Source organism: Aphelocoma coerulescens, chromosome 4 (assembly GCF_041296385.1).
Source record: "Aphelocoma coerulescens isolate FSJ_1873_10779 chromosome 4, UR_Acoe_1.0, whole genome shotgun sequence".
NCBI lineage: Eukaryota > Metazoa > Chordata > Aves > Passeriformes > Corvidae > Aphelocoma > Aphelocoma coerulescens.
Genome location: NC_091017.1, coordinates 70,908,216 through 70,935,962, shown reverse-complemented (window position 1 = coordinate 70,935,962; position 27,747 = coordinate 70,908,216). Strand labels below are relative to the sequence as shown.

Below are 27,747 nucleotides of genomic sequence, written 5' to 3'. Positions count from 1 at the left end.
AAAACAAACACACACACACACACACACACACACACACACACACACCCCTAACAGACTTTTTGAGATTTATTCTGAACTGCAATAAGGGGTAAAATAAAATACAATAGTTCACTTGGAAAGGACCTACAAAGACCATCTAGTCCCACTGCCTGGTCAGTTCAGGGCTGACTAAAATTTGAAGTATATGATTAAGGGCACTGTCCAAATGCCTCTTAAACACCAACAGGCCTGGGCCATCAACCACCTCTCTGGGAAGCCTGTTCTAGTGTGTGACCAGTGCTTGGCTAACACAATCTAGAACAAAAGATATGCTGAGAGTTTTCATACACAGGTAATACATGGAAAAAAACCAGCTATACTATGTTTTACCTCTGTCAATACTTTTTAGACAGTAACATATAGATTTAAAATACTAAAAGAAAAGTCACAATATTATGAAACTTTCTTGTTCTCAGAATCTTCATTTAATGAACTGTTGTAGAGAAAAAGTTTCTGCTAAAGATTAAGCTTGACGCTCACCATCTCCTTCTAGAAAAAACGGCAAGTTTGATGGGTAATTTATTTTAAATGTTGACTATTAATGTAAACCACTAAGGACTGAAGCATTCTATTATTCCAATTTGAATGAGAAATAATCATTAACTCTCTTTAATTCAATACTTACATAGTTATTTCAGAGAAAATTCTTTTTATGTCTTACCTTTAAGCCATCAGCAAGGTCCATCATTACATTATAAAGCTTCTCCAAGTTCACACCTAAGTTTTGATACTGATATAAATAAATAAAAATAAATCAATAACTAACATAAAAATATTGCTAACAAAAATATTTAGACTATTTCTTTTTTAATATGTATAAATTGTAAAAATGTGCTTTTCTGTATGCCTTCTGTTAACATTTTAGAAATCTTCTTAGATTTCTGACAAACGCAAATCATTAACACAGCACTACAGATTATGAACATTCCAGATTTTGCCTGTTCCTTTATTTCTATTTTGCATCAAGTACAGAGAAATATTTTATTGATAAACTGCCTTTGACACTGAAGTCAGAGTTTTCTTACTACTTGTAAAATGAGGAAAAATTCCTTGCATTTTTCTTTCTCATATAAGTACTGCTACTTTTATGCCAGAACTGTTCACTCCCTTCCCAGAGGTGTTCCACACAGCACCAGGCCACCTCCTTCAATTGGCTAGAATACCATTTTGAAGTATATACACAGAGTATGATTATTAGCTCCAAGAACATGACCATTAAAAATAAACTTAATGAAGACTGAGAAACAGCAGGCCCTGAAAGGTAGGATGCAGAGGGCTCTCTTCAAAGCGGAACTATCTAGATCCACTGGTAATAATCCTTGTTCTAAAACAATCTAGTCCACACTGCAGTGAAAAGTCATCAACCTCTCTCCAAGAAACGTTGTCCATACCAACTTGTTCTGGAACAAACAAGCTGTCTGTGAAGTACAGACAGCTTGCTTGATCCCTTTCTGGAGTGGAAGAGAGACCAGTGACAGGCTTCAACTGACACCAAGATTCCTCATCAGTAAATGCAGCGATGACATGACCAGCATAATGTTTAGCACCTGTTCCAGCAAATGTTTCAGGGAATATGGACCATGACCACTTTGGCACAGCACCAAATATACAGACAAGCAGCAAGCAGCACATCTTCATGCTCGTGGTGTGTGGGTGAGTTGTGGGCTATAGAATAAACCAGCAGTCATTCCAAGTACTGCAGTGGGTGGACAAGACTAGCACAAGACAAGGAGCTACACTGAAGTAGTGAGGCACAAGATGATGTATCACTTACCACAGATCCCTCTGGCAGTACAGACAACTGCTGGGAATCTACCAGTAAAAACAGAGCAAGAAGATTGAAGAGATAAACCTGGCAAAGAGCCAGGATTTGCAGGAAGAACTGGGACTCACTGAGCAAAGAGAAAAGCCAAAAAGAGTGTGAGAGTCCAGGTGACAAATTAAAGAATAAGGAACAGGGGGAATAAGCACAGGATGTTCCAAGGAGGCATTTACTGGGAATTAAGTGAACAAATCAGCATAAAGACACTGGAGATGGTTGGAGCACGGAAACAAACTAGACCTGAAGTAGGACAGGAAGGAAATAAAATTTCAGTATTTAACTCAGAGCTGGGAATCAGGATGACAGAGTTGAGAAATAGCTAAGAACAGATGTGATATCTGAAGAACAAAAGACTGAGTCAAGCTAAGGGAAGAGACAAGATTAAGGATGCTGACTCACAGCAGGGCCATCACACATAGAAATAACCATAGATAACTTCTGTCTGTTTGCTTGTCTATTCCCTACACTAATAACTTAATTCATGAAGTAGCTTCTGAACAACTGCAGTTTAGAGTGTTTTAAAGTAAACTGGCTCTGGTTTGTCCAGAATGTCTATGCTGATGGGTAGGTGCCAATACTACTGACCTCTGTTCATGCTCTAACTCCCGTTGACATCTGTGGGTTTGTACCCTACAAGTCCTATAACCATGGTGCAATACTTGTTCTGAACAAGCGAGGTCTTTGAAAAGTGAATGGCATCAAAGAATCCATTATTTAGATTGCTCTACATCCTCTAATCATTCAAACAACCTCTGAAGGCTAATGTGTCCACAGTAGATTACCATGGCCCAAAACAGATACATATTTTGTAATATTCAGGAAATACATTTCAATAGGAATACAGGAAGACATTTGATAAGATATAGGAAGAAATTTCTAGGGCATAACGTCTCAAAAAGTTCATCATGCATTCTCTCACACTGAGAATTACAATTCACAGATTTTTTCATAAAAGTGCTTAAAGGTTCACATTTGACTCACTGCTGTTTCTCAGCCTATGATGTGGTGTCTTTACCAGCTGTGAAATTTAGCAAAATTGTTAATAACAACTAAATATAGGGTACAAGTCCACAGGAACTGGAGAACACAGCATTAGACATTTTGGAAAGGAGAGCTGGAAATAATTTCACAGGCAGATGAACAGAAAAAGTATAAAATTATATATTAATGCTGTTACTGAACTTTACAGTTTTGAAGGAAAATTTTACAGGTGCTCCTGGAGGATGAGCTCCCATCTTGGTAGAATGCAGTGAAACCTCCCCTTCTCCCCTTTCTTTAGATTTCCAACATGTAGCATTAATAGAATCATGTTCTTCCATTAGAAAAGCATTATCTATTTTATTTTGCAATATTTTCTAAGCAAAAGCAATTCTATTATAATTTCCTTCCCTTTTTAACCCAACCACAAACAACTGAAAACAAACTACTTACAGATACATTTCTCAAAGTGCCTGTATCTGTATTTTCTGTTCCCTTTGAAAAAGGCTTTTCAAAATACTTCTGTATTAAACACTCAAAGGAAGGAACTGTGTCACTGGGGTTTATCAGCCATGCTGCAATCCTTGGATCTAACACGACACAATCAGCAACTACAAAAACAAATTATTCAAAATACTTAAATTACCTCCCATACTGAAAAATAGCTCTAGAGTTTGGCCCATCTTTCTGCAGAAACACATCAGAGAAGTATTTACTTGAGAAAAATGCTAAGCACTGAATTTGCAGCTCTAACAATCAATATCATGACTACACAGGAGGAAGTTCAGTATTGCATATTTTCAAAGAGTGTTGTTTTGTGAGGTTGGAGTGGATTTTTTTGGTTGATTTTTTTCAAGTTTTCAAATATAAGTAAACTTCTGTCTCCTTAGATTTACTGTAAAAACCTCTCTTTCTTAGAACTGAAAAATTTCAAGCTGAAGTTCTTCTTATAAGAGTCTCACTCTGGTGCAGTTTTCTTATTGTTGTTAACTTGACTGATATCCACAAAATTGCTATGGGGAATCAGGGAAAGACTTACTTCCAAATAATCAGACCAAGATTGTTAACATATATATATGAATTCACATATGGGTGCACAATGCATTGTTTCCAAAACTCAGAACCTTTTGTCTTATAGGATCATATGTGCTTACACTGCACCCTCATGTTCACATAGATGGATAGGATGGGCCAAGCCCAGGGCTGTTTCACTTCCCTTTGAACTACAACCTCAACATGTGTCCTGCAGCTCTACAAAGAACAGGAGAAACTAATAACTACACTGCTTTGTGATATATTCAAAGATAAACCTAAGTATCCTCTTCAGTAACCCCTAAGTAAGTTCAAATGATGACCTACAGGTGCATTTATATATAGAGAACTCCATGCTACACAACCTTACCTGGATGCAAATTTTAATGTCCATAATGCAAATTACAGCTACAGGACTACTCTAAAAAGAATTTTAGGGGTTTTGTTTGTTTTATTGGAGCTTTGTTTGTTTTTTCATAGCAGAAATAATATGTGAGGAAACATCAAGTTTCAAAGTTTAAAAGCCTAGACAAGAATTCCTTTGGTTACCAGAAACTTCAGATTCAAATCCCATGGATCAGGTAGGATCTAACCTATCAAGTACTTCCTGTGTGTGTACAGGTTATAAAACTGTCACTACCGCCAGTCCCGTTACGGCATTTCCTTCCCCATCTTTCCCGTTTCCAGCGCTCGTTTTCATACAGATCTTCTCACCAGATTTTGAAAGATCAACAGTTTACTGTGATTTACTGAAACTTTTCAAATGCTGAGCACAAGTTGACGATTCTCCATAGAGGGAGCCCTCCCTGAAAGGTCATGTGTACTTTTGTAACTCACTCAGCAGTAATTTGATACATGGAACCAAAAAAAACCCAAAAACTGAAAAAAAAAAAAAAAAAACAAACAAAAAAGAGATCATATTTACATCTTATGCCTGTTGTTTGTAGTTGCTTTTAAATCCACAGAGAAGAGTCTTGTTACTATCAAAAAAACAAGGCCCCATTCAATGATTTCTAGTTCTGACAACTATGAGCATCTCTGGGATTTATTTCAGCCTTTCCTTTGAGCAGAGGAAGTTTTTTTCTAGGGAATACGAAACATGAAGTAGTTCGACCTTTTTGGCTACAGTCAGGACTGTGTTGAGAGCTTTTGTTTCCACTGGAAGCTATCCTTAAATTACTCAGTTATTTGATTCCTACTCTGAGAAGAAATACATTATCTTGATATGCCAAGCCTCTGGTCACAACCTCCCCCAAGAAGGGTGCTCTTTTTCATGGTACTAAACTCTGTTTTTCAATATATTACTTAACCACCAATTTAGTTATTTCTACACTTAGTGATCTTAACAGAAACACCAATAGCACAGAGATTACAGGATGAGATCATAGATCCAACACTTGCCTTGTTTCCAGCTGATTTCATCACCATAAACTTGAAGTAGAGTCCTCAGGAAATCTTTTGCATTGAAGCAAATTATTGGAACTTTACACTGTAGCATTTGAAACAACACTTGCCTGCACAGAAGCAGTTCATTAACACACACTATATGCTACCAGATTTAGTCAATCTATTTACTGTTTGTTTAATTAGCACCTAATACTAAACAGTTAACTCAAGACATTTCCTTATTCCTATAAGAACAGAATACTGCATTTGAATATTAAATTCTCAATTCAGTAATAATCAAAGCTATGTTCTCTAAGAAAATAAAACATCCTAGCAGATATGCTTTATCACATAAAGAAAACAAATCCTTGTTTAACTCTTAAAGTGCAACCTTAATCCAAAACACCAACTGGCATCCCTGTAATACTTCAATGTACCCAAATAAGATCACAGAGGCTAAACTGATGTAGCATTATAAAACACTGATTTAAAAGTTACTACACAATCTAAATTGCCCTAACTGCCCTGTGTTAATATGCTGTTTAAATCCAAAAGGCTTCTCTTTGTCGTGCATTTCCATACCTCTTGCAAATGTCTGTAATTCCCTTATTCATGCTATTTTAAATAGATGTAACCAACTATATATATATATAGTTGGTTACTGATATATATATATATATATCAGTATACAGATTTACCAATTATGTGTGTCTTTTTTTTTACTAAGTTCTATTTTGGGCAATACAGAAAAATAATCATTTTATAAAGCATTTTTGATGGTAAGAGACCACAATCCCAAGGGTTTGGACATATTAGAAATCATATGGATCACAAGGTATTGCTGTATGCATTATAGATCCATTCTTAAACAACTGCACTATTCTTACAATAAATAATTACCCATAGGTTAAATCTAAATGCGAATATCCTTATTCAACTTATTATTGAAATTTTACTGTTCATATGTACATGCTTTACTGATATGTTATTCTCAATTCACAACAACCTATATTCAATCTGACAACATGCTATTAAACTACTTGTCATGTAACCCCAATATTACAGCTGGAGAAGTACAGGTCAGCAAAGTTATGACTTGTTTCAAGCCATGAATTCAAGCAGTGGAAGAGATGCAACTAACAACCAAGTCCCACATCTTGAAAATTAATGTTTTGTAATTTAATAATCCAAACTCAGCTGTTTACAATAAGACAACTATTACTGAAAGTCATAAAATATTCTGATGAAGTTCTAACATGCTAGACCATTATATCTAAGAATCCGATTCAATTCTCATTTCTCCCTTTATGGGATATGATTTCTAAGTTAACAGGAATAAAAATGGACTTCGGTTACAGTAACTGGAAGTTTAAAACATAGTCCAACTTTTTGTTAAAATTTAATCCAAGCATTAAACAGATACCTAGAGCCTTCACTTCAAAATTATATCGTGTTACTATTGAATATTAGTAAAACTTTATTTGGAATGTCAAAAGTCATTAAAAAACCCTGTGCTAAAAAGATTTAAAGTATTAACAAAGCTCAGAAAGGGTGCTTATCACAATGATGTCCATCATAAATGTACTAGATAAGAAATGCAGTTCAGGAAATGGAAGATAAAATACAAGAAAGATAAGCCCGGACAAAACTTATTCTTTGGTGCCATCCAGCTTTAACTGCTCATAAAGGATTTGCAGGTGAATGTAAACAGCTCCTGCCAGAATCCCAACCTAATTGTGCAAGGCCTGCAGGCAGTGATATGCTGAGCCCAAAGGAATAGTCTATTCTTATTTGGTTTGTGTTAGTCCAGACTTGATACAGAACTAATACAGCCAATATGAAACTCAATGAGTCTGACATGTAAGGAGATACGGCTTGCACTAAGAAACCAACATCATTACTGCAGAAAGCATATGTAAAACAAAACAGTATTTTTTCTTGCATACTCTCACCAAGAAATTTTCTTGTGAGCTTGTTCTTGTTCCCACAGAGATGATTGTTCAGTTTTGAAATAAAATAATTTATCGTTTTCATTAGCAACATTCCAAGTATAGCCAGTTGAAGTGTGACTGGGAGGACAAGGGTGATCAGTCTGATTCTTCACCAGCACAACAACTCCTTTTACTGATGAGGTAGAGGCCTGTTAAGTACAATTACAATAGTGTTTCCTCTGACAGATTTTGTGCAATCCTATAAAGAAAAATTCTCAAATATTTTACAATATGAAACCTATTATGTATGCTACAGTTACTGCATACACCGCTGACACAGTAGAAGAGCATGCAAGTGGTTTCAGCCTTGAAAGAAAAATCCTAGCAGTTTCATTTTCTTCAAGTTTTACTTGGTAGCTTAAAATAAAATGTAATCTAAATGTACATGTTGGTATGTCATACACCAGTGTGCCCAGTGGACATGGGTTTGTGTTTATCAGTCAAATGCACACTGAAAGGGTTCTATAGAACTGACTCTAAACAAAACCCATCTTTCACTAACCTGCTCTGAGTTGAGCTGTGAAGAACCATCTTGAAATACCATAGTAGTTACAAAAGCCACGGCCTGTTCTATAGTTACAAGCAGTTCATTTCTTTCTTCACATCCTAAACTGATGATATCACAAGGGTACCTTCCAGAAGACTTTACTTGTCCAGGAGTACAGCTGTATCTTCTTTCATGTGAGGACACGTAGGTATTTACATGCAATCTTCTTGTTTTCTCTGAACAAGATGTAGACACATTTTGTTTTCTTTTAAGAGGAATAACTATTTTCTTTTCCCCATTCTTCAGGTTTTTTGCTTCTACTGAAAGACTCCTTTCTCGATATCCCCATTTTGGGAAGCCTGAATCCTGGTAACAGCTCACTATTTTTATATCTTGACAGCCAAGCATTTCATCTGTATGCACTGTCCTGACTATCTGACCAGAAGGTTTTTTTTCAGGGCTGGTAGTTGCTTTTAATATGGCGATTCTGGAATCACAAACCTCCTGGGAAAATCAGAAATTTTTTAGCATACCAATTATTTGACTTATTAGGAGGAATTAAAATTTGCACGAAATTTATTTAGATAAACTTCCAAGAAAGCAAAATTCTATGAAAAAATGTTAATACTAACAAAACAGAGCCAGTTTAAGGGAACCACACTACATAAACCAAAATTTGACTGTTTATCAGTAGAGATTCTTTTGATGACATACTGTTTACATTCACAACCACTGTTTTTTTTTAATCTAATGGTAGTCCAACACTAAAAATGGCAAATTAACAACTGTAATATGCATCTAGTCCAATAGCCTGTCTTCCACAGTGACAAGGTTATTATTGTCTGAAGAAAGAAGAGACTATTCATCTTTAGCTTCAACATTCAGAGTTGTTTTCATGACAGCTTCATTTGTTACAGAACTTCTGGCAAGGGACTTTAATGATTGCTTTGGAAGTTCAAGTACATAAGTCAACTGGATCCCTTCAAGCAATTTACAGGATTGTAAGACAACAAAAATACATAAGAAAGTTGCATTGAAGAATTATTATCAGCTGTATGAGTATTATATTCCATTCAGTTTAATCCACTACATCCAGAAGGGTTTTCCTACTCCAGATAGTCCCTAGATCCCTTTACAGCAGCATGCTACTAAACAGCATTAAGCAAGATGCTGCATGGTAATGTTTGAATTCTACTCCTTCATCCTTATTTCCTTCAGAAATTTCCTCAGTATGTTACTGGCCCTAGTACACCACAGAAGGGCCAAATGCTTAAGAGCCATAGAAAGGCAACTAATTCACTCAAGTGTATTCTCCAGTCAAACTGCAAATAGTTTTATCATTTAACACAGCAGAATTTGAATTACGACACTCTAGTAATTACAGAATCAGGAATAAGCAATTCTCTTTTAAAGGCTCAAAAAAATAAGAACAAAGCAATTTAATTATCAAGTCAGAATAATACAGCTGGAACTACAATTAACCACAGAGAGAAACAGCAGCTTCTGTGACAAACTGATCTGTTAGAAATAATGACATGGCTGGAAGTAGAAAAAATGACTCCCAGGATGTAGTTTCATAATTTATGTCAATGTAGGAAGATCTCATTAGATGTAGTGAGTCAGTATTAGAGTCTCATCATCACATAAAGGGGCTCCACTACTATCCATGTGCACCCACAGCTGCATGAGCACCTGGAAGCCAATGTAATTTGTAGGAAACTATCCCACTCCACACAGGCATCATTCTTCTGCATCTTGAGCAACCTGAATGGAATTGAAGTGTGCAACATGCACCAGAGTCAGAGTAAGGAAGGCTGTGAAATCTGCAGCTGGATCAGTTGCAGCATCTGCAACTCATCAATCAATTCAATGGATTTTACAATCACGGCCTGAGCTGCCACAGTTACCTGTTCCCACTCTTGCACTGGCACTCACTCACATGCACACCAAACCAAATTCAGAGAGATGATTAAACTCAAAATTAAGCTTCCTAATATAAAATAATTTTTCACATGAATCAGCTCATTTTATGATTGTTCAGTGACAGAAGTCTGAGAACATTTCTAAACCCTGGTGACTGTCTGAATGTGGCAATCACATTTCTGATCAATCTGTCATAGAAGACCAGCTTCCTGTGAAAAGGGAACCAAAGTGGGGCCAAGAATCTCATAGGTAAATATAGGCCAAGTGTAAAATAAGACAGAGGAAGTTATCTGAACTATGACTGTGTAAATTATATCATGATAAAGCTTGTTATGAAAGAACCAGTCTGTAACTTCAAACCTGCTACAGAAAGTGTGCTTTTAGTGGTTTTCAATCTTACAAAATGCTTGCCTTTTCATTTCTCAGATGTGCATCCTTATCACCTAGTTTATTTTCCTTTGTCTTCTCCATACCTTTAAAAAAGAAGAAACAATTTACAACACAAATAAATCTGCAAGCAGCCCATATAACTTAGGTTACATACAAGGTTATGTTACTGACACTTTTATCAAACCTAAAAGAATTGTCAAAAAATTTCCCTTGACAACCACTTGTCAAGTTAGTATCAAGTTAGTATTCATGCTCAAAAGGGCCCTTCAGGTTCCAAAATATGCATATGCTGATGCCTTAAGAGGCCTCCTAGAAACAGAGACTAGAAAAGAGTAAGGGAATAAAGGTAGGTATTTATTTGAAAGGCCTTCAAAGGTACTCCCCAGGGAGCCAGAGGCTATTGCCAAGATGGACCCCAAGATGGACCACAGGTCACGAGTTCTTTGCACTTTTATAGGTTTGGTTCCTTTGCATATCAGGGTTAATTCTCTAATTAAAGCTTCAGTTAACAATGTAGTTTCCCCAAGCTTGCCCCTCCCTTTAGAGGCTTTTGGTTTTCACTTTTCGGGCCTAGGACGGTCTGAGTGTCCTTGGAGAGCAGGCCTGGAGAGGCTTTGTTATGTGTACCTGGCATGAGAGAGCAGAAGTTAACAGGCTACAAGAAACTTCAGAGTTACACACTAGGCAGTACAGATTTGAAAAATGTAAAAGTTAAAACCTAAGGCATCAATGCAAAAGCCTGCTCTGTCACCATTAATAAAAAAAATTACTTAAAATTCACTACAAAGCTGAAAAACATTTTCCATGGTATTCAGAGAAAGCATTACTATAATTCCATAATTATGTGAATTTCCCTCTTTCAAGAAAACACAACTCATTTTGGTCATAGTAAAGCTGGGGGTATGAGCATGAAGGAAAAAAAAAAAAAAGAAAAATCAAAACTCTAGAAACTTTACACAGCTTAACTGTTTTCTTGGAATTCAACAGCAAGTATTCCACAAAATCTTTGTTCTATAAAGCATAATTTGTATTTGAGTTTAGCATTTCATGTCCTACAAACAACTGACCATGTTTCACCTGCAGAGAATTTTTTCACATTGTTCATCTTGCAATAGAACATGCATTTTAAGACCAGGTAAGAGAGAGCGAGGAGCACTCAGACCTGACAAACTGACAGGAAGATAAGGTGACACCAGTCCCACAAGAAGCAGGACAGCCACCGGTGCTGGGTCTGACACAGAGCACAGCACAGCTGTGAGTCTGGGCCCCCACTGAACTGCCAGAGACCTTTAGCCCACGGCTCTGAAAGCACAGATGCTTCAGTTCCAAGAAGGCTTTCGAAATGCACCTCAGACTCACACCATGGCAAGTGAAACCATTAGGACACGCGTTTCTTTTCTGCCTTAGCGCTGTCCAGAAGTCCCAAGAAGAGGAGAAGCAAGAGAAGACTGGAATGAAGGAGCCAGGGGTAACAGGTTAGTGGCACTTACAATCTGTGGGTACAGAAGGAGGAACATGGAAAGAGAACTCCCCTGAAGTGCAGGGCTCTCCAGAGTTTGCAATGAGTTTGGATGCCTTTATCTCTAGATTATCTTACTGCCCAGCCAAAAGACACATCACGGGCAAAGTACGTATTTTGTCCCCCCATACTGAGTACAACACTAAACTGCTGCTGTGGGCTATGAATTTGCATTACCAGTACTTCGGAAACAACAATGGTTTTGACCAATGCCAAACAAAGCATAAGGTGATCTATTTCTATTTACTAGAACTGTTTTAAAAAAACTTGTCTGAGCAAACCAAGACCTTTGTCTACAGAAGAAACTAAGCCTATTTCTACATGTTGATCTAAGTGTGTAATCTGACATTTAGCTCCAGCTCAGACTTCTAACCCAATCTCTTAGAACAGCCAATATGGCACAGCTGTATTTGGAGCTTCAAACATTTTACCTTTGGTTTTCTCAGCACTTTCTACAACAGTAAGATAATAAGTTAAGAATGGTAGTATCTGAGTTTATATTCAGTGCTTTTAATTGTTTCACAGCTAGACACTTTTCCTTGACAAATCCACCCCCCAGAGCAGACAAGGATTACATTTCTCTCCTCCAGCACACAATAATCAGTATGACAGGTATTGAAGAGATCTGCCAACTTCCAGTTTCTGAATTATGACAAAGTATCACCAGATGGCAGCAGAAACCCGTTCTTGCCTTCCAGCTCCTCAAGGCTGGATGGAAACATTAGAGCTCCACTGCCAGGATAACCACAGAATTTCACCAAATAGGTCAACATTGCAGATATTTGTTCTATTTGAGCCCAATATTTACCTTCTATAGACAAACAGCTTTTACATTAAGTAGAATTTAAAATTTAAAAATCCATCTATAGAATACAGTTCATACAGTCTGAAACAGACCAACATCAGAGGTTTGCAGTTGTTTCTGTTTTTTTAAAGGAGGCAAACTTCTTTTTTACAGACCCATACTAAAGCTATCTGTGTATATATATATACACACACACAGGCAATGACAAGGCAGCAAGAGAAGTAAAATATCAAACTGAGGTTAAAAAGAGATCAAATTTTCTGTAAAATCATCTGGGTTTTAGTCCCAGATTAACACATACAATGTAACATTTTAAAATTAACTCATCCCATATTTCTTTAAACATATATCACTGATTAACACAGTGAGGAACTACTACCTTTGTCACTGGTACACCACCAGGCTCCACTGATCCAAAGCTTTACTGAAAGAGGAGCCTGAACCATAATTTATATAAAATGGAGGCTGCAAAAAACATGATGTACACAAGAATAAACATTAGATTTAAAGCCCATTGATCAGATAATATTCCAGGATCTAGTTCTCAGGAGAAAACAGAAAACTGAAATCAAGCAAAACTCAACTTTCTATCTGGTTCTTTCTAGAGCCACAAGACGATAGACTGTGACTTGCACAGAACTGAGAAAAACTGCACCTTGCAAAACCTCCTCAGTATCCACAGTGTTCCAGATCTGCTGAGGCACTTTTAACATTACCTAATTTGCTCTTTCACTGGGACTTTTGTTCACTCTTCCCTCTAGAATTTCACAATGAGCACACTGCTAATGAACACATGTTTTAAGATCAGACATGAGTCTGGAGAGTTCACAGGTCACTTGGTAAGTTCCAAGTACCTCCAGTGATCTTTAAACATCTAGTCCAGAGTCAAGCTAATGTATGCATCTAATTTACTACATTGAATAGAATTACTTAAGTAACACCTTGAAATTCCCATATACTTCTGTACCACATAGCAAAACAGAAAAGAAAAAAATTAAATTGGTGGTACAGTTCCTTGTACTCAGGTAACATTACTTAATCAGAGAAGTCCCAGCAAATGTCACAGTTACAGCTTAATTCCTTTTCTAAACCTATAAACCTAAACTCTCACCTTTTCCTTTCATCTATATAAAAACAGGGACTAGAGGTTTGATATTTCAATTTTTCAACTGAAAAACACATATAGGCTGAGATTTACTCACTCTGGTTATTACCTGTGTTAGTATGAACTTCTACAGGAATAGACTGCAAAGCTGTCAGAATCCTCTGAGCAGTATCAGATAAAGGCACTTTAGAAATCTCACATCCTATATACTGCTCCATTTTTAAGATTAAACCTAAACACAGAACACACAAATTATGAATTAATCAGGGTCATGAGTAATCCTCACTTATATTCTGTTGAAATTAAAGACAAAATATAGTGAACGTGTTCAGCCATTCATTCTCAATAGAAAATTACATTTGCTCCCAAACATGCCTATCAGTACTGTACTGGAAATAAAAATGTAATAATTTATAAAAACTAACTTATTTGAAATAGTGTTTCAATACACTGATTAAAAAATCACAGTCCTAAGTACAGCTACCTTGTACTAAAAAAAATCTGACAAATAAAACAAAAAGTATGTATGTCTGAGATACTTTCCCCCTCCCAGCATCTTTAAACTAGTCTGTATCTAGCACTTGCTTACATTTACTGTTACTAGTGCTTGGATTTTATCAGGAAAAACACAATGAACTTTCAAGTAATTGTCAAAATTAAGCCAACATAAGATTAAAGAAACAAGCATTACTATCACAATATACAGTCATTAGTTTTGTGCTGTTTCAGGAAATACTTACCATAAAAGACCTCTACTTTCTTAAATTTTGTATAATTGATGCACACAAATACTGTTATGTATTGGTAACTTTAAAATAGCTACTATAGCTTGTCAATTTAAGAAATGGGTCAGCAGCATCTATAGTCTCTACAAGCTTTGACTCCAGCTACTGTTGTTCTAAATTTTATCCTTTTCTGAAAAGGAGCTGGTTTTACAGCTGACCTGTCCATATTCTGTAACACCTACAAAATACTTGGAGAATCCCTAGGTACAACACACGTTGGAGAATCATAAGTAACAGTGTCCACAGATGACTTGTTTTAGTTAGACCAGAAGAATGTGTAAAACTTGACACAAACACAAAACAAATATCCAATATTTAAAAAAATACTTAAAAGTATCCAAGCTGTACAAATCAATCACTCTACCAAAACCTGCTGTTTACTCAATTCTTCCTATACAAGTGGGTAACTGGACTCCTGTTACTCTGGTCTTCTCCCACTACATCCAGTGCATGAGCAGACTGTCAAACTTAACCATCAGCAAACAACAGTTCCTCTGCCTACATGGAAATCTTTTTCTTGGCTCAAGATCACAGCTACATTGCAACTTTCAATACTTACAAGTGCAAGCATTTGCATCCAATTCAAAGAGGAACATCCATCATACTGCATTAGTACTGGCTGTATCTATCTAGCTCTAATCAGTAAGCATGTGAAGGAAAGGGTGAGAGGTGGAATGGCTTTCTTTTCCCTTACATTCCAGGAATCAGAAGTATAATCCTTCCCTGCACACAACTCCTCCTAACTTCTATGATTAAGAGCAACACTTCTTTCCTACACAGGGTTAAAGTGCTCTCTGACTTCTCAGGCTGGGAGGCAGCAGTCACAGCCTCAGGGGCAGATTAAAATGAGAACCCATCAGACTAAATATAAACAAGACACCATGCCTGAGAACAGGCCTAGAAAAATCCACACAGATTCACCATAAATATTAACCACACTGAACTGAATTTATAGAGTTTGGCATTTAATAATAAACACAAAGTATAGAGTTAAGCAGCATAAAATCCAGACATAAAGACACCCAACCAGTAAGCTAAAAAAAAAATTACACATTTCAAAATAAGTTATAATCACATAAAAGTTAAAAGTCTGCCATCAAAATAGTTTTAAGACTACTGTTACTGAATTTAAGCTAATATACTAACCTTCATCAATATGTAAAACGCTTGAAAGCAAGCACAGCTGATCCCATCAAAAGATAAAAGACTGGAAGTTATCATACTATAAAAGCCTATTTAGTTCCATTGGTATATTAGGAAGCTATATAAAAATTTGATAAACAGGCTAACAATGCACATGAAAGCAGAAGTATGAAAGCATCAGCACTCTGAATTGAAATGCCTATCATTATAAATTATAAGGCAGACTCAGAAGTACAAAAGATAAATTTAAAATTCTTTTTCATTGACAAGCCCAGTATAAGTATGGACTGGTTTCAATGGAGAAGATAGGCCATAAGTTAAATTAAGAGATGTTGGAATGGTCTTAAAGCAGATGGTCTTGGTAGTTAAAACAGATTCTGGTACATATTCCAACACATTTTTAACAAAACCAAGTCTCCTTAGAAGAACTGTAAGGGAAACAATCATGGAGTATCTGCCTTGGAGAACTCTCCTCTTCACTATGAGGACATTACATTCATGTTCCAAAATCTGGAATGCCTCCTCCACATTTATTTTGCAGTTCAATCATAAGTTCTTAGCATGCAAGAAAAATCTTAAGGGTATGACACATTCCTTTTGGTGCTATGCTGTGTGCAGCAGAAATGAACACACAGACCAGCAGAAGAGCAGCCTGAACATACTTCTTTCAAATAACCAACAGTTACTTCATATCCAAGAGTTCTGACAAAACTGAGATTGAACTCGGCGGGCAGAAGCCATAAAGCAGCACACATTCCCAACTGGTAACAGTGGCAGTTAAGACTCACTGCAGTGACAGGTAAGTGTAAGCATTGACAAGCTAATGCTTATTATTCCATATACTCCTAAACAGTTTACATTAACATTTTCCTTTCTTAAGAGTACATTGCTGTTTAGACATTAAGAACTCCACTGGTTGCGAAATTCTCATCTTCCAGACCACTGGCTTTAGCCTGAGACTGTTGCTCAAGCTTCTCCACCATCTCTTTCAAGTGATCTTCATCTTGGAAAAAATACACATACAAGTCTCTTTCCATCTGATGCAGCCTATTGGACTCTAAAAAGCTTCTCTTCGACTTCAGATCAGCAACCAGATCCATAAGGAGATGATTTAGTTTCTCTAAATCCACTTCTAGTTGGTGAAACTGCTCAGTAAGTTCCTAACAAAAAATAAAAGACAAAAAAATTACTACTTTTCTATTGCTAATACACTAGCTGGTCTAGAAAAATAAAAGGTTTTTTGCTTAAGAAGGCACTTGTTTGTAATCGAAAAGTAATCACAAAAAAACCAGAAACAAAGATAATAAGGAATTCCATTCAATTTACGTCATTTTTGAGCTCCATGTAACAGAACTCACATCAAGTTATGCAAATGTAATTTCATTTACTTGTTGACCGGATGAGTTAAGACCACAAGAACCTGACCCTGACCTAGAGAGATGAGTGACATATTTTATCAATTACAAGTCTTCATTGCTAGTCAAATCTTAAAAGGGAACAAAAAAAGGTCATAACAAAAAAGCCAAATCACTTTTAAAATTAAATCATTAATTACCAGCTACAAGTTTCCCAACTGTCATTCTTATGATAGTTCAGTATAAGCAGACTAATCATCTACTTGCACATTATTCCCTTATACTTTTCTTGAGAAACAGTAGCAGTAGAACAAGATGTCATATTTTAAGAAGCAACCTATATCAATAGGAAGGTATTTGATTTATCAGTGTGCAATCCCTAAATACATACTGTTCCAATTACAGAGTCTCATTTTTTAATAAAAACTCTTCTATATGTTGCAAATTCACTTGACAGAGGAATGTTAAATACATTTTTATGTAATTAACCAAGGAAGTATTATGTAACAGAAGATTTCCCCTGATGCATTTTTGAGGTATCTACAATCTTTTAAAACCCGTAACAAGGTGCATTTAACAAACCCTGTTCCCATTTAAAAGATGTTCTAAACGCAACACCTGAGAGCTGTGTAGCAGGACTGTCCTACCACAACAGTCCTTCAAAATTCTGGTATTTTTATTTTATCCAAATGATCCACCTGTAGCCAGTACTGTTGAGGTTTTAGAGGTAATGGGAGAAAACCCATATGAAATGAAGAACAACATAAATGAGTTTTCCAGTGACACCCGATCCAGACAACACATTTCCCACACCATAAGTTTATGGGAATAGAGGACTGCACATGCCTTTGAAAGAAATTCAGTTAGATGCAATGGTTTGCTCAGAAACAAAAAAATTATTACCTGCCAGCAGTTACAAAAATCCAACATTTGCCAAGAACAATGTAAATACAGCATCCATCATCATTATGTTAATACATTTGTTGCTGATAAGTGGGGACAGTTTGTGTGTCTAGAGCCTTCACACTATACTTCTATCAGTAAAAGAACATGACACAATGTAGTAATTTTTAAAAAATCAATAAGGGCTTACCGGACTCCGGAGTTGTATCTGATTTGTTCCACAATAGAGAGCACCATGAAGGGCATCCACCTCCCTTTCTAGGCTGGACAAAAGGAGAGACTGCTCTTGAGCAGATGCTGCCAGCTGATCTTGTACTGTAGCACAGTCCTGCTTTAACTTCTGAGCCATCTGCTCCAGGCTTTTGTAGGTTTTAAACAATTGTTGTTTTTTATTTCCTCCTTCCAGAAGCTGATACAGCCTGTAACAAGTGAAGTTAGACACACAAGCACTTTTAAGTTTCCTATGCACTCTATCATCATTAGTTAAGAGATAGATGTCTGTGTTGAGAAGTCAGAGGACAAGTAAGGTAAGTACAGCTGAGGGCACTTTTACTACACTGCTATATCTCCCACTGATTTCAGGATTCCATCTATATATAGTAGTGATCAATAGGAATCCAAAATATTACAATATCAAATTAGCAGCAACAAAATACTAAAGTAACAGTTAGTAAGTACATCATGAATGCAAATAGAAGTTGACAGTGTGCTTCTGCCAACTATTTCCTGACACTTCAAGGACTGCAAAATAAGATAGATTTTTTTAAGTGCTGAAAGAAAGCAGACTTCAGTGGCCAATGAGAAATAAGAACAATCGTTGTAACAGTTTCAAGCTTACTGAAGTATTTCCTGTTTTCCATCTATGAAGAGACTGCTAAAAAATTCTCCAATTAGTTACAAGTCATGCAAAACACAGCATTACAAACTATAGCAAACTTACCCTTACCCAAACTGTACCCTTACACTGCACAGGAATAGGCTAACACAATTACAGGCAACTTTGTTCAAATGTTAGTACCACCTCTGTGTAACAAAATCTTCAGGAGTTGATCCCTAACATAAAATCAGACTGGCTTTATTGAGAGCAGGAGCTGTATTTCAGAAGTAACTGAATGTCTTTCAAGTGTCTTCTGTTTACAAACCCGATAAGGTTTTTAATTCTTTCAATTTCCCCTCCCTTTTTCTAACAAAAAGAAAAAAAAAAGAAGAAAAAGTAGCCAGAAACATTTCAGTGATTTGAAGACTTTATAATAAATCTGAACAAAAATGTAACAAGTTGACACAAACACATTCAGTTTCTTCCTAATTCTGCTGCCTAATTCTTCCAGTTATTCACTGTGCCAAACCATACTCAGCTATCACTAATCAATTATTAAAAAACAAAAACACTTAAAGCACTGTTCTAAAGAAGGAGGAAAATCTGACAGTAACACACCTGTCATTATACAACATACCTCATCAAAAACTTTAGTCTTAATGGAAGAGCAGCACAGCACATATCTTTAACTGTCTCACCTGAACTGCAAGACTTAATTACTTAGATGGTGAAAAACTAGACTCGTACATGGGCGCCAGGACACTCAAACCAGCTGGCAAATCAAGCAGTAAAACTGAGCTAAACACATTTCATAGTCCAAAGGAGTCGTTCCTCTCTCCTACCACACGGGGGGTTTTTTGCGGGCTCAGCTGATGAGGCCATGCATACAACCTGGGAAATCACTGCTATTAACATCTATACCTCTAAAGTTTCAGGAGGTGCTAGATAAGAAACGCTTGGGTTTAAACATTCTTCATGTTATGCATATTAATTAGGAATGCTTCAGCAAGATTAAAAAGACTGATAATTGAACAGTTTTTCCTCAGGCAAACCTGAAAAGAATTTCAAAGAACAGGGACAAAACAAGTTTCACATCTTGAAAATTCAAAATTCTAATTAGCTACAACAAGTAACCAAGAACTTAGCAGCAGGCAAGGCTTAGCTTGCCTGAGCCTTCATCTCCCCAATATTATTTCAAAGTAAGTCTAAGTTCAAAAATGACTCTAATGCTTACCTGCAAGAGAAACCATCCTCTGAACTAATAGTGCTCCTTGGCTTTGCCTGTTGAGTTCGTTCAGCTATCACCTGTAGTCTCTGCTGCAACTCATCAGTGCTCTGTTTCAGAGATTCTACCAAATTCTCAAGCTGACAGCTGATCTCCTGATGTTTCTTCATCTCCATTTCACAGGCCAGATGAATAAGTTCAAATGATGTTTTCTGTCTTATCAAATGCCTGCCTATTTTATCTTGAATTGCAGCATAACAGTCCTGACGAGCAATTTGGTGATCTAAGTACTCTTTCACCACTGGTGCAGTCAAAAGCTGTGCATTCTTCTTAAGAAGGGGAAGTAGCTCTTCATTATTTAACTGAGCTATATCTTGTTTAATTGATGAAATTTCAGCACTTAAACTAGATATTTTAGCATCAATGTTTTCCTGTTGTCCAATATCCTGCATAAAACAAAATACTTGTGAATTTCTTCATAGTTCCCTCCAAGCCACTCCCCAAACATTTCTTCAGTTCATATAAAATTCATGTATTTATGTTACATTTATCTACAAAATTAAATCCACAAGTAGCTTCACAGAATTTTACAACATAATGCAAATACAGATGAACAAAGTAATAAATATATTTCAGAAAAAAGTAATTTCATTCTACCACAGAGTCAGGGAACAGTTTATTTTGTTAAAAATAAAAGAGCTGCATTTTACCCAGCACCTATATTTCAGTCATATCTAACTGAAATCTCACATGCAAACTTAATTTTTTATATTCAGTCGGATGATCAACACTGCTGGCAGAATCAATCTTTTTCAAATTACCCTAATCAATCAAGTCCTATATACCAGTCATCCATAAATGAAAATATACAAACTGACATGATGCCTCAAGTTATTCCACAACTGGCATAAGCAGATACCTTTCCTTTCATTATGATTTCTTCACAAATCCCACTAGCCACATCTCATTGTCACTCACTTGTTGAGAGACTTCTGGGGCTTCAACTATCAGATTCATTTATTTTGTACAAATACTTGAGTTTCCAGAGTAAGTGAACTAAAACTTTTTAAGGTTATGCTACGCAATATGAACAGGAATACATTTATCATATTGGCTCCTTGATAACACAAAATTGCTACCAAAGCTAAGATTCAGTTTATTGTACAAAGAGCCAGTTCTAATTTGAAAATTCTAAGTTAAACTAAACTAGAAAGGTATTATAAGTTCTAGTATTTTAAAGGTAATAAAGCTGGGAAGTAGAATTAAAGGTACTGTGCCACACTGAAGAATTTCTAACTATGGAAACTGAAGCTATTTCACAAGAGCAGCTTTGTGAGCGAGAACTTCATAAAAGTGTAATTTCACTACATAAAAATAATTGAAATAACAATAACTCAGCAATTCCTTTCACTAGATCCACTGGAACATGCCTGTTTGAAACTCCAGTACCTTCTATCACCTCTTGTGCCTTACCTTGTCCCAGGACTGCAGCAGGCTCTCTGCACACTTGATGGCTGAATTCATGCCCTCCTCTTCAGCTTGTCGCTGAATTAGCTGGTTCTGACCACAAATGTACGCTGCCTGCAGCCTGGCTATCTCTTGCCTCTCTTCACAAACTTCATTAGTCTCACTGAAAGCGACTTCCTTGATTAAATCCTGAAGTTGAAAGCTGCCTTCTTGTGAATTTTCAGCACATTCAGGCATACCTTTATAAAAATGCTTTTTCACATGTGACATAAGTGCGGCAGTGCTTTCATCTTCCAGAGACAAATATTTGTCCAAAGAAAGCTGGGAAAAAAACACTGGATGTACATCGGACTCTTGCTCTGAATCTGAAGCAGTGAAGAAGGAGGCAAATTTCTTCACTGCAGCTATAAGAGACTGCAGTTCATTGTCAAGCTTATTATTTGCTGCAGTAAATGCTTCCAGTCCTTCTTTCCAAACCTTACGTGCTTCTTCCTCTCTGTCCTGGAATGTTTGTAACACGTGGCTGTTTGTAGTAACCAGCAGCTGAAGCTTATTATGCCGGTGAATTTGAAGGTTTTTTAACTTCTGAAGAGTTTGAAGCTCATCCTCTAATTTCTTCACTTCTTCCTCTTCTTGCATGTCCTCCTCTTGGCTACTGTTCTTTGAACCTGTGGGCTCCAAGGTCTTAAGGACTGCATCCAGTGCATTTCCTTCCAACACAGGCTTACCACACTTGAGAAGATTATCAAACTCTTGCAGTTCTTCTTCAGATACCACATGTTTCTCATTTATGTTTCCACAAAACCACTCCAGAAATGATTTGTCTTCTGAAGACTCAAACATCCAGTCAAAATCTTCTCCATTAAGCTCATCAGCCTTTGGATATCCAATTTTTTTAAGAATTTCCACAAAATCCTTTCCACAGCTCATGATGAAAATATTTTTGCAAGCAGAAAATATCCAAATACATGAAAAAATCTGGGGTGTTATTCCAGTTTTAATTTTTTGCCATTTAAAATGAATATTCAGTATTTTAATAAAAAGAGTCTGTACAGGAAAAAGGAAGTGTCAGATCACAAAAAAATCCCCTGAAAATTGTTTTGGATTAAAGTGGCTATTCAAAGACTACAAAACAATTTTAATTTCAGAGATCACTTAATATCTTTTGTTAATCAAATCAGGACATATTTTTGTATCAATTATATCCCAGATCACTGCAAGCACATATGTTTTTCCTTAATTCACATAAACTTATTATGAAAATAGAATAGCATCATTAGTTTAAAAGCAACAGGTGTTAATATTGAGCAACTCACTGGCCTGCAGAAGTGATTTTACTTACACAGTTTTCCTCACATTCACTTAGAAAAACACCCACAATTATTTTAACTCTTCCAAAATGAGCAGGGTTTTCAGTTTGTTCTAAAAACAAAACTACAGTGATGTTACACTGCGCTTCAAGATCTTGGCTATAAGGGTTGTTTTTACCTCGACAGCAAGCAGAATCTTGTCTTCTAAACCTTTGTTTTAAAGTTTCCTCTGAAAATGGAACAAGAAATACTTTAACATATAAATATCTCAAAATAAAACTGCAGGGTTTTTGATCAGTTATAAAAAAAATTAAATTAAAATCAGTGTAAAAACACTCTTGTGAAAACAGTCACAACTTACAAGGAAAAGGAGTTTGCTGCTTCTCTGTAGTTTCCTAGTAGACAAATAATCAGCTTTGGGATCCTAAAGTGCATGTAACAGACAGCAAAGGATATAGGATAAGTTATCAACAGAGTCAGGAGGCCTTATCTGCAAGACTGGTAATACTAAGGGATTTTTTTTAGTTTGATATTACTAAATACTTTGTTTCTAAACATACATTTCACCAGAGAACCCCACTTTGCTAGCCAGCCTGGAGTGCTGAACAAGTAAACGCATTCCTCTGAAGTTCCCTATGTGTCTGACTTAGCTCAGTTAGAGACTGCAGATGACTCAGAATGTTACACGAGGTTCCTGTCACAAGGCAGTGTTCCAACCATCCTCTGCCCTCCGTGTTTAAAAGGGCTATCCTCAAAATACATAAATATGGGTGCCAAGAGGATGATGCCACGCTCATTTCAAGTGGTGCCCAGTGACAGGACAAGGAGTAATGGCCATAAACTAAAACACAGTAAGTTTGACTTCAGTATGAGGAAGAACTTTACGTTGAGGGTTGCAGGGCACTGCAACAGGCTGCCCAGGGAGGTCGTGAAATCTCCCTCTCTGGAAACATTCCAAAACAGCACGGACACGTTCCTGGCTAACCTGCTCCAGGTGACCCTGCGGGGGCGGACCCGATGCTCTCCAAAGGTCCCTTCCAACCCTACTGCTTCTGTGAAATAACAGGCCCCCAGACAGCTCTGTGCGTGGGCACTACCACTGCCATCAAACACCACAAACAACAACTGCGGGGCCCTGAGGGAGCACCCGTGACGCCCGTCCCCACGCAGGGCCGCACAAGTGGGGCCCTCAAGGGCCACGTCCCGCCCGCGGGGCAGCCGCTGCCTCCAGCCACACAGGGATCCCGGCCGGGACGAGAGGTCGGAGGGAAGCGGGGAGGCGGCGGCTGATCCCATCCCGCCGGGAGAGAGTCCCGAGCCCGCAGCACCGCTCCATACTCACCTCAGCGCTCTGCTCTGCCGCAGCGGCGGCTCGAGGGGAGGGGAGCGAGGCGGGAAATGGCGGGAAGGCTGAAGGGAGGCTCAGGGAAGGCTGAGGGAAAGCGGCGGGAAGGCGGAGGAGAGGCTAAAGGAGGGGGGTGAAGGGAGGCTTAGGGAGGGTGAGGGGAAGCGGCAGGGAGGTCGAGGGCGGGGTGAAGGAAGGTTGAGGGGAGGGTCAAGGAAGGCTCGGGGAGCGCAACTGCTCGAACCGCCCGCCGGGCGCGCGGTGTCCCCGCCCTGCTCCGCCCGCCGCGCTTGCGCGCGCGCCCGCCCCACCCACGAGGGCTCCCGCGCACGCGCGCCGCGTCCCGCCTCGCGCCCGGCCCCTGACCGCTGAGGTGGTGTGGGCGGGGCTCCCCGCGCCGCGCCGCGCTGCCCCTCAGGGCGGTCGCTCGGGGCCTGATAACTTCGTTCCGTCCCCTCAGCTCCCCTCAGGCCCGCCCCCGCGGCTCCGCGCGGCCCTTGCTTCCCGTTTCCCTTGCCTAGCACACGGGAGAGAGGACGGTGCAGGCCTGAGTGCAATTGATCTCGCCCAGCTCTGGCTGCTATGCCTCCCTGAAGCCCAGACATGGCTAACGGGGGCCACTTCGGCCATCCGCACCCAGTGCTGCTGTGTTGCTGGTTTTCACCCCTGCTTAGTCCTTTCGTGGGCTGCTTAGCCCACGTGGGCTTTTATGTCCATGGATTTGCCAGGTGCCTTTTTGAACATGGTGACATCCCCCAAAAACTTCACAAGACAACATCGCAGACCATCACTACATGCTGTTTGAAAAGACACTTTATTAATAGCTCTCTCTAAAACCCATCAAAAGATTCCTGGCACTAGTATTTCAGGATCTGGTCAATGCCACCTCTGCACGTACCTTACCCGTGGTATGGCAATTTACAAGCCATCAGTACATTTTCCTTCAGCTTTGTCCTCTCCAGTTTGGAGAGTTCCAAAATTTGGCCTCTGTAGAGCCAGTGCTCCATTCCCCACATTGTTCCCAATGTCTCTCTGAACCTTTTACAGCATCGCTGTGCCTTGCTCAGGGTGCAGAGACGAGAAGGCACAGAGTCGACAAGGCATGGGTGTACCAAGGTTTTCTACGGAATCCTCATTTCCAGTGCCTTTCCTTACAGTGCTGCCTGTTTTCTTGGCTTTTTGGCTGCCACTGCCCGTGAAGCCACCAGGAAGCTCTTGACACAGATTGCAGGACCTCTGCATTGCAAAGGCTGGTTCTCAGATGGGCATCATGTAAACTTGTCACTAACACGTTGAGCATCCTTTATCAGCCACTCCTTGAGTTTAGCCATCTTCACTTCCTGTTTACATTTCACATGCCACGTTTTTCCTGGGCTTCCCCATGTGCCTTGCAATAGCCTCCTTAAGTTTCTCATTGAGTCATGCAAGGGGGGAAAGGTTTGTGGCACGTTTTTCTATTTATGTCAGACATTTTACCTTGGCTTCTAGAACTGTATTTTTAAGCCGTCTGGGTGTTTGCAGGCTTCTTGGTTTCAAACTGCTCATTTAGGGGCTTTTTTTGGCATTTTCCCCCATTTTTGTATAGGTCATTTTCTTAAAATTGACTATCTGTTTGCTTTATTTGTCTTGCATTCATCTTGGTGTTAAGTTTAATTATATTGTGGTTGCTACTATTGAGCAGCTCACCCACTAATAGGTCTTGAATTAGATCCTCTGCACTGCTGAAGACTAAATTCAGAATGGCATCTCTTTTTGTTGTGGTTCATAGGGGCCCGCTTTTCTAGAAAGAAATAATTTATTGTATCCAGAAATGTTATCTCTACAATTCACCCTGATGAGGCATTGACCCAGTCCGTATGTGGGTGGTTGAGCCCTCCCACTACTTGTCCTAAATGTGCAGCTTCTCTGAACTCCCTTAATGCAATTGTTGAAAGGAATCAACACAGGGAAATGAGCAACCTTGCAGCTCAGCACAGCTAAGACAAGCTCACATTAGGTTTTCTTGATCAAAATCAGCACCTGTATCACTTGCAAAGTGCAGAATGTTGATTTCTGGTATAATGTGGTCTGTGCAAGACGTTTTTAGACTAAACCCTGACCTGGCAGTGAGTTCTCATGGGTAAAAAGAACTGTCATGTTGGATTCCTCCCCATCAGATTACAGCGTGATATGCAGCTGCAATTTAGGCTGGCTGAAGTTTTCAAATCATCTTGCAGATAGAGTGCATTGTGTCTGTTCGGTGGGGACGGAACAAAAGCATTCACCAGCTTATTTCATAAGGCCCTGCTGTTTGAGTTCAGTTAGTTACTTGCACTAAAATCAACTTCTCCTACAGCGGTATTTTGCAGACTTGTGCTTCACAGTATTGTGGTTTGGGGTTTTTTCCATAAATATCAGTGTTACTCATGTAAAAAATGCCTGAGTAAAAGCAAATTCTAAACACCTAGAAAAATTCCTAAAAGTCTGCTGTCCAAGCTCAGCTCTGCCAATGAAGTCCACATCCTAGGTGAAAGAAAATACATCTGATGAAAGCCTGTCTTTTGTCTATCAAATTGTCTGCCTGGATTGCTGCAACTAATGCCTTCAGATCCCTGTGTGACTAGTTCCTCTCCCTCTTACCAGACTCACATGGCTACGATGTCCCACCTCCTTTGTGGCCTTTCCCAAAACCTATGTCCCCATCTGTTTACCTGGGCAAGCAGCACTACATACTCATCCTGTAGCAGGTTTGGAGTTATGTCCGTGCTGGCCAGTGGCCACCTCTTGAAAACAGGGAAGAGCTCAATTTGGCCATGTTCAATGCGAAATTGTTTATTTTTCTTTCTACCCAGACATGGAATTTCCATGAAAGTTTTCATCATGGATTATTAATTGCAGCCTCCATTCTATCTGTGCTTTGTCAAATTTGGTGAAAATTAGCCAGAAGGTTCAGAAGTTATCAAGGAAAGGAGGAAGGGAACAGATGGACGAAAGAGGAGTTGACAGACAGCATGATCTCATAATCCCCGCTGGCATAGGAATTGAGGCTAGAATTGAAATATTTTAGGTCAGAACACTGTGCACTTAAAATTCTCATTTTGAAAGAACAAGCCTCTAAAGGGAAACAAATTTTCATCTGTTAGACCATCGATCAGCTCTTAGGGCAGAGATTAAACAACAGCCTTCTACAAACATATTGTCAAAATTTCTGACAGCTCCTTTCCCCACCCAGCCTCAGACCCACGGGCTTCAGCGTTTGCTTTTGCAGCTCCTTTTGAGTCAAGATTGTTTTCCTCTGATTCATTTTTTTCTTGGTTGTGTTCAGTCAAAACATAATTAAGGCTTACCTTACCCTTTTTTTCCATTCTAGGACCAGTTGTTTTACATCTGTTTCCTAGAACTGGAGAGGCTGCTTAGATAGCATATTGCCTTTACAAGCCATTTTATGGTGAATTCCAGCGGATTAAGGCATAAACATTTCTGGAAGGATGTCTGCAAGCTCTGCAGTATTCCATCCATACCATGTTGTGTTTGTTCCACTGCAAAATGTGATGTCATTGTGCCTGATACCTCAGAGAGGAGCTCTCGGTTACCCATCGTTCGAGGCTGGAACAAACAGCCAAGGAGTGCAGTGCCACCATACAGGCATTGCAGCTGCCCAGTCTAAACCCTCCCACTGGGATACATCTGTGAGATGAAAAATTATTTTAAGTCGTTTGCTCGTTATTGCTTTAGGGTTTTGTTTTGATTTTAGTTTCGTTTTGGGGGGAAAAAATCAACACAAAGGAGGCAAGGAAATAGGCTTTTTGTTGGTGAACTGTAACTGTAATAGAAGCTTTTTGATTTTGCATCATACTGCACATCTGCTGACAGCAGCCGGATGGCAAAGGTCCCTGCTGCAGACTGTTGAAGCAACAATCACTCTTTGGAAACACCCTGTC

At 38.6% G+C, this 27,747-nt stretch overlaps 2 protein-coding genes across 3 annotated transcripts in view; both read right to left on the bottom strand.

Moving 5' to 3' along the window:
• Positions 1 to 10,131, bottom strand: part of POLN (DNA polymerase nu) — an 88,136-nt gene extending 78,005 nt beyond the window's left edge. Inside the window, exons 1-6 of the mRNA XM_069012249.1 lie at positions 10,070 to 10,131; positions 7,751 to 8,239; positions 7,210 to 7,397; positions 5,273 to 5,385; positions 3,293 to 3,450; positions 701 to 769 (exon numbers count right to left, since the gene is read on the bottom strand). Coding sequence (XP_068868350.1) covers positions 701 to 769; positions 3,293 to 3,450; positions 5,273 to 5,385; positions 7,210 to 7,397; positions 7,751 to 8,239; positions 10,070 to 10,129 — 1,077 coding nt within the window. The 5' untranslated portion in view covers positions 10,130 to 10,131. The remainder of the gene's footprint in view (positions 1 to 700; positions 770 to 3,292; positions 3,451 to 5,272; positions 5,386 to 7,209; positions 7,398 to 7,750; positions 8,240 to 10,069) is intronic.
• A 5,075-nt stretch (positions 10,132 to 15,206) lies between these two features.
• HAUS3 (HAUS augmin like complex subunit 3) lies at positions 15,207 to 24,093 on the bottom strand. 2 transcript variants are annotated; one of them, XM_069014617.1, is made up of 7 exons: positions 23,825 to 24,093; positions 22,844 to 22,906; positions 22,661 to 22,711; positions 21,179 to 22,219; positions 19,715 to 20,151; positions 17,854 to 18,082; positions 15,207 to 16,565 (listed from the first exon to the last, which is right to left on the bottom strand). In XM_069014617.1, the coding sequence occupies exons 4-7, from the start codon at positions 22,100 to 22,102 to the stop codon at positions 16,299 to 16,301; spliced, it is 1,857 nt and encodes a 618-aa protein (XP_068870718.1). In that variant the 5' UTR covers positions 22,103 to 22,219; positions 22,661 to 22,711; positions 22,844 to 22,906; positions 23,825 to 24,093; the 3' UTR covers positions 15,207 to 16,298. The 2 variants fall into 2 exon arrangements, with proteins under 2 accessions (XP_068870718.1, XP_068870716.1); XM_069014615.1 differs by having other exon boundaries at positions 21,179 to 22,711.
• Positions 24,094 to 27,747: the final 3,654 nt, after the last annotated feature.

Excerpts from the sequence above, each read along its gene's own strand:
- HAUS3 (XM_069014615.1), bottom strand. The coding sequence starts at position 22,102 with ATGAGCTGTGGAAAGGATTTTGTGGAAATTCTTAAAAAAATTGGATAT. Across the intron at positions 20,152-21,178 it reads TGCTGCAGTCCTGGGACAAG|GATATTGGACAACAGGAAAA; the intron begins GTAAGGCACAAG and ends TGTTTTATGCAG. Across the intron at positions 18,083-19,714 it reads GAGGATGGTTTCTCTTGCAG|GCTGTATCAGCTTCTGGAAG; the intron begins GTAAGCATTAGA and ends CACTTGTTACAG.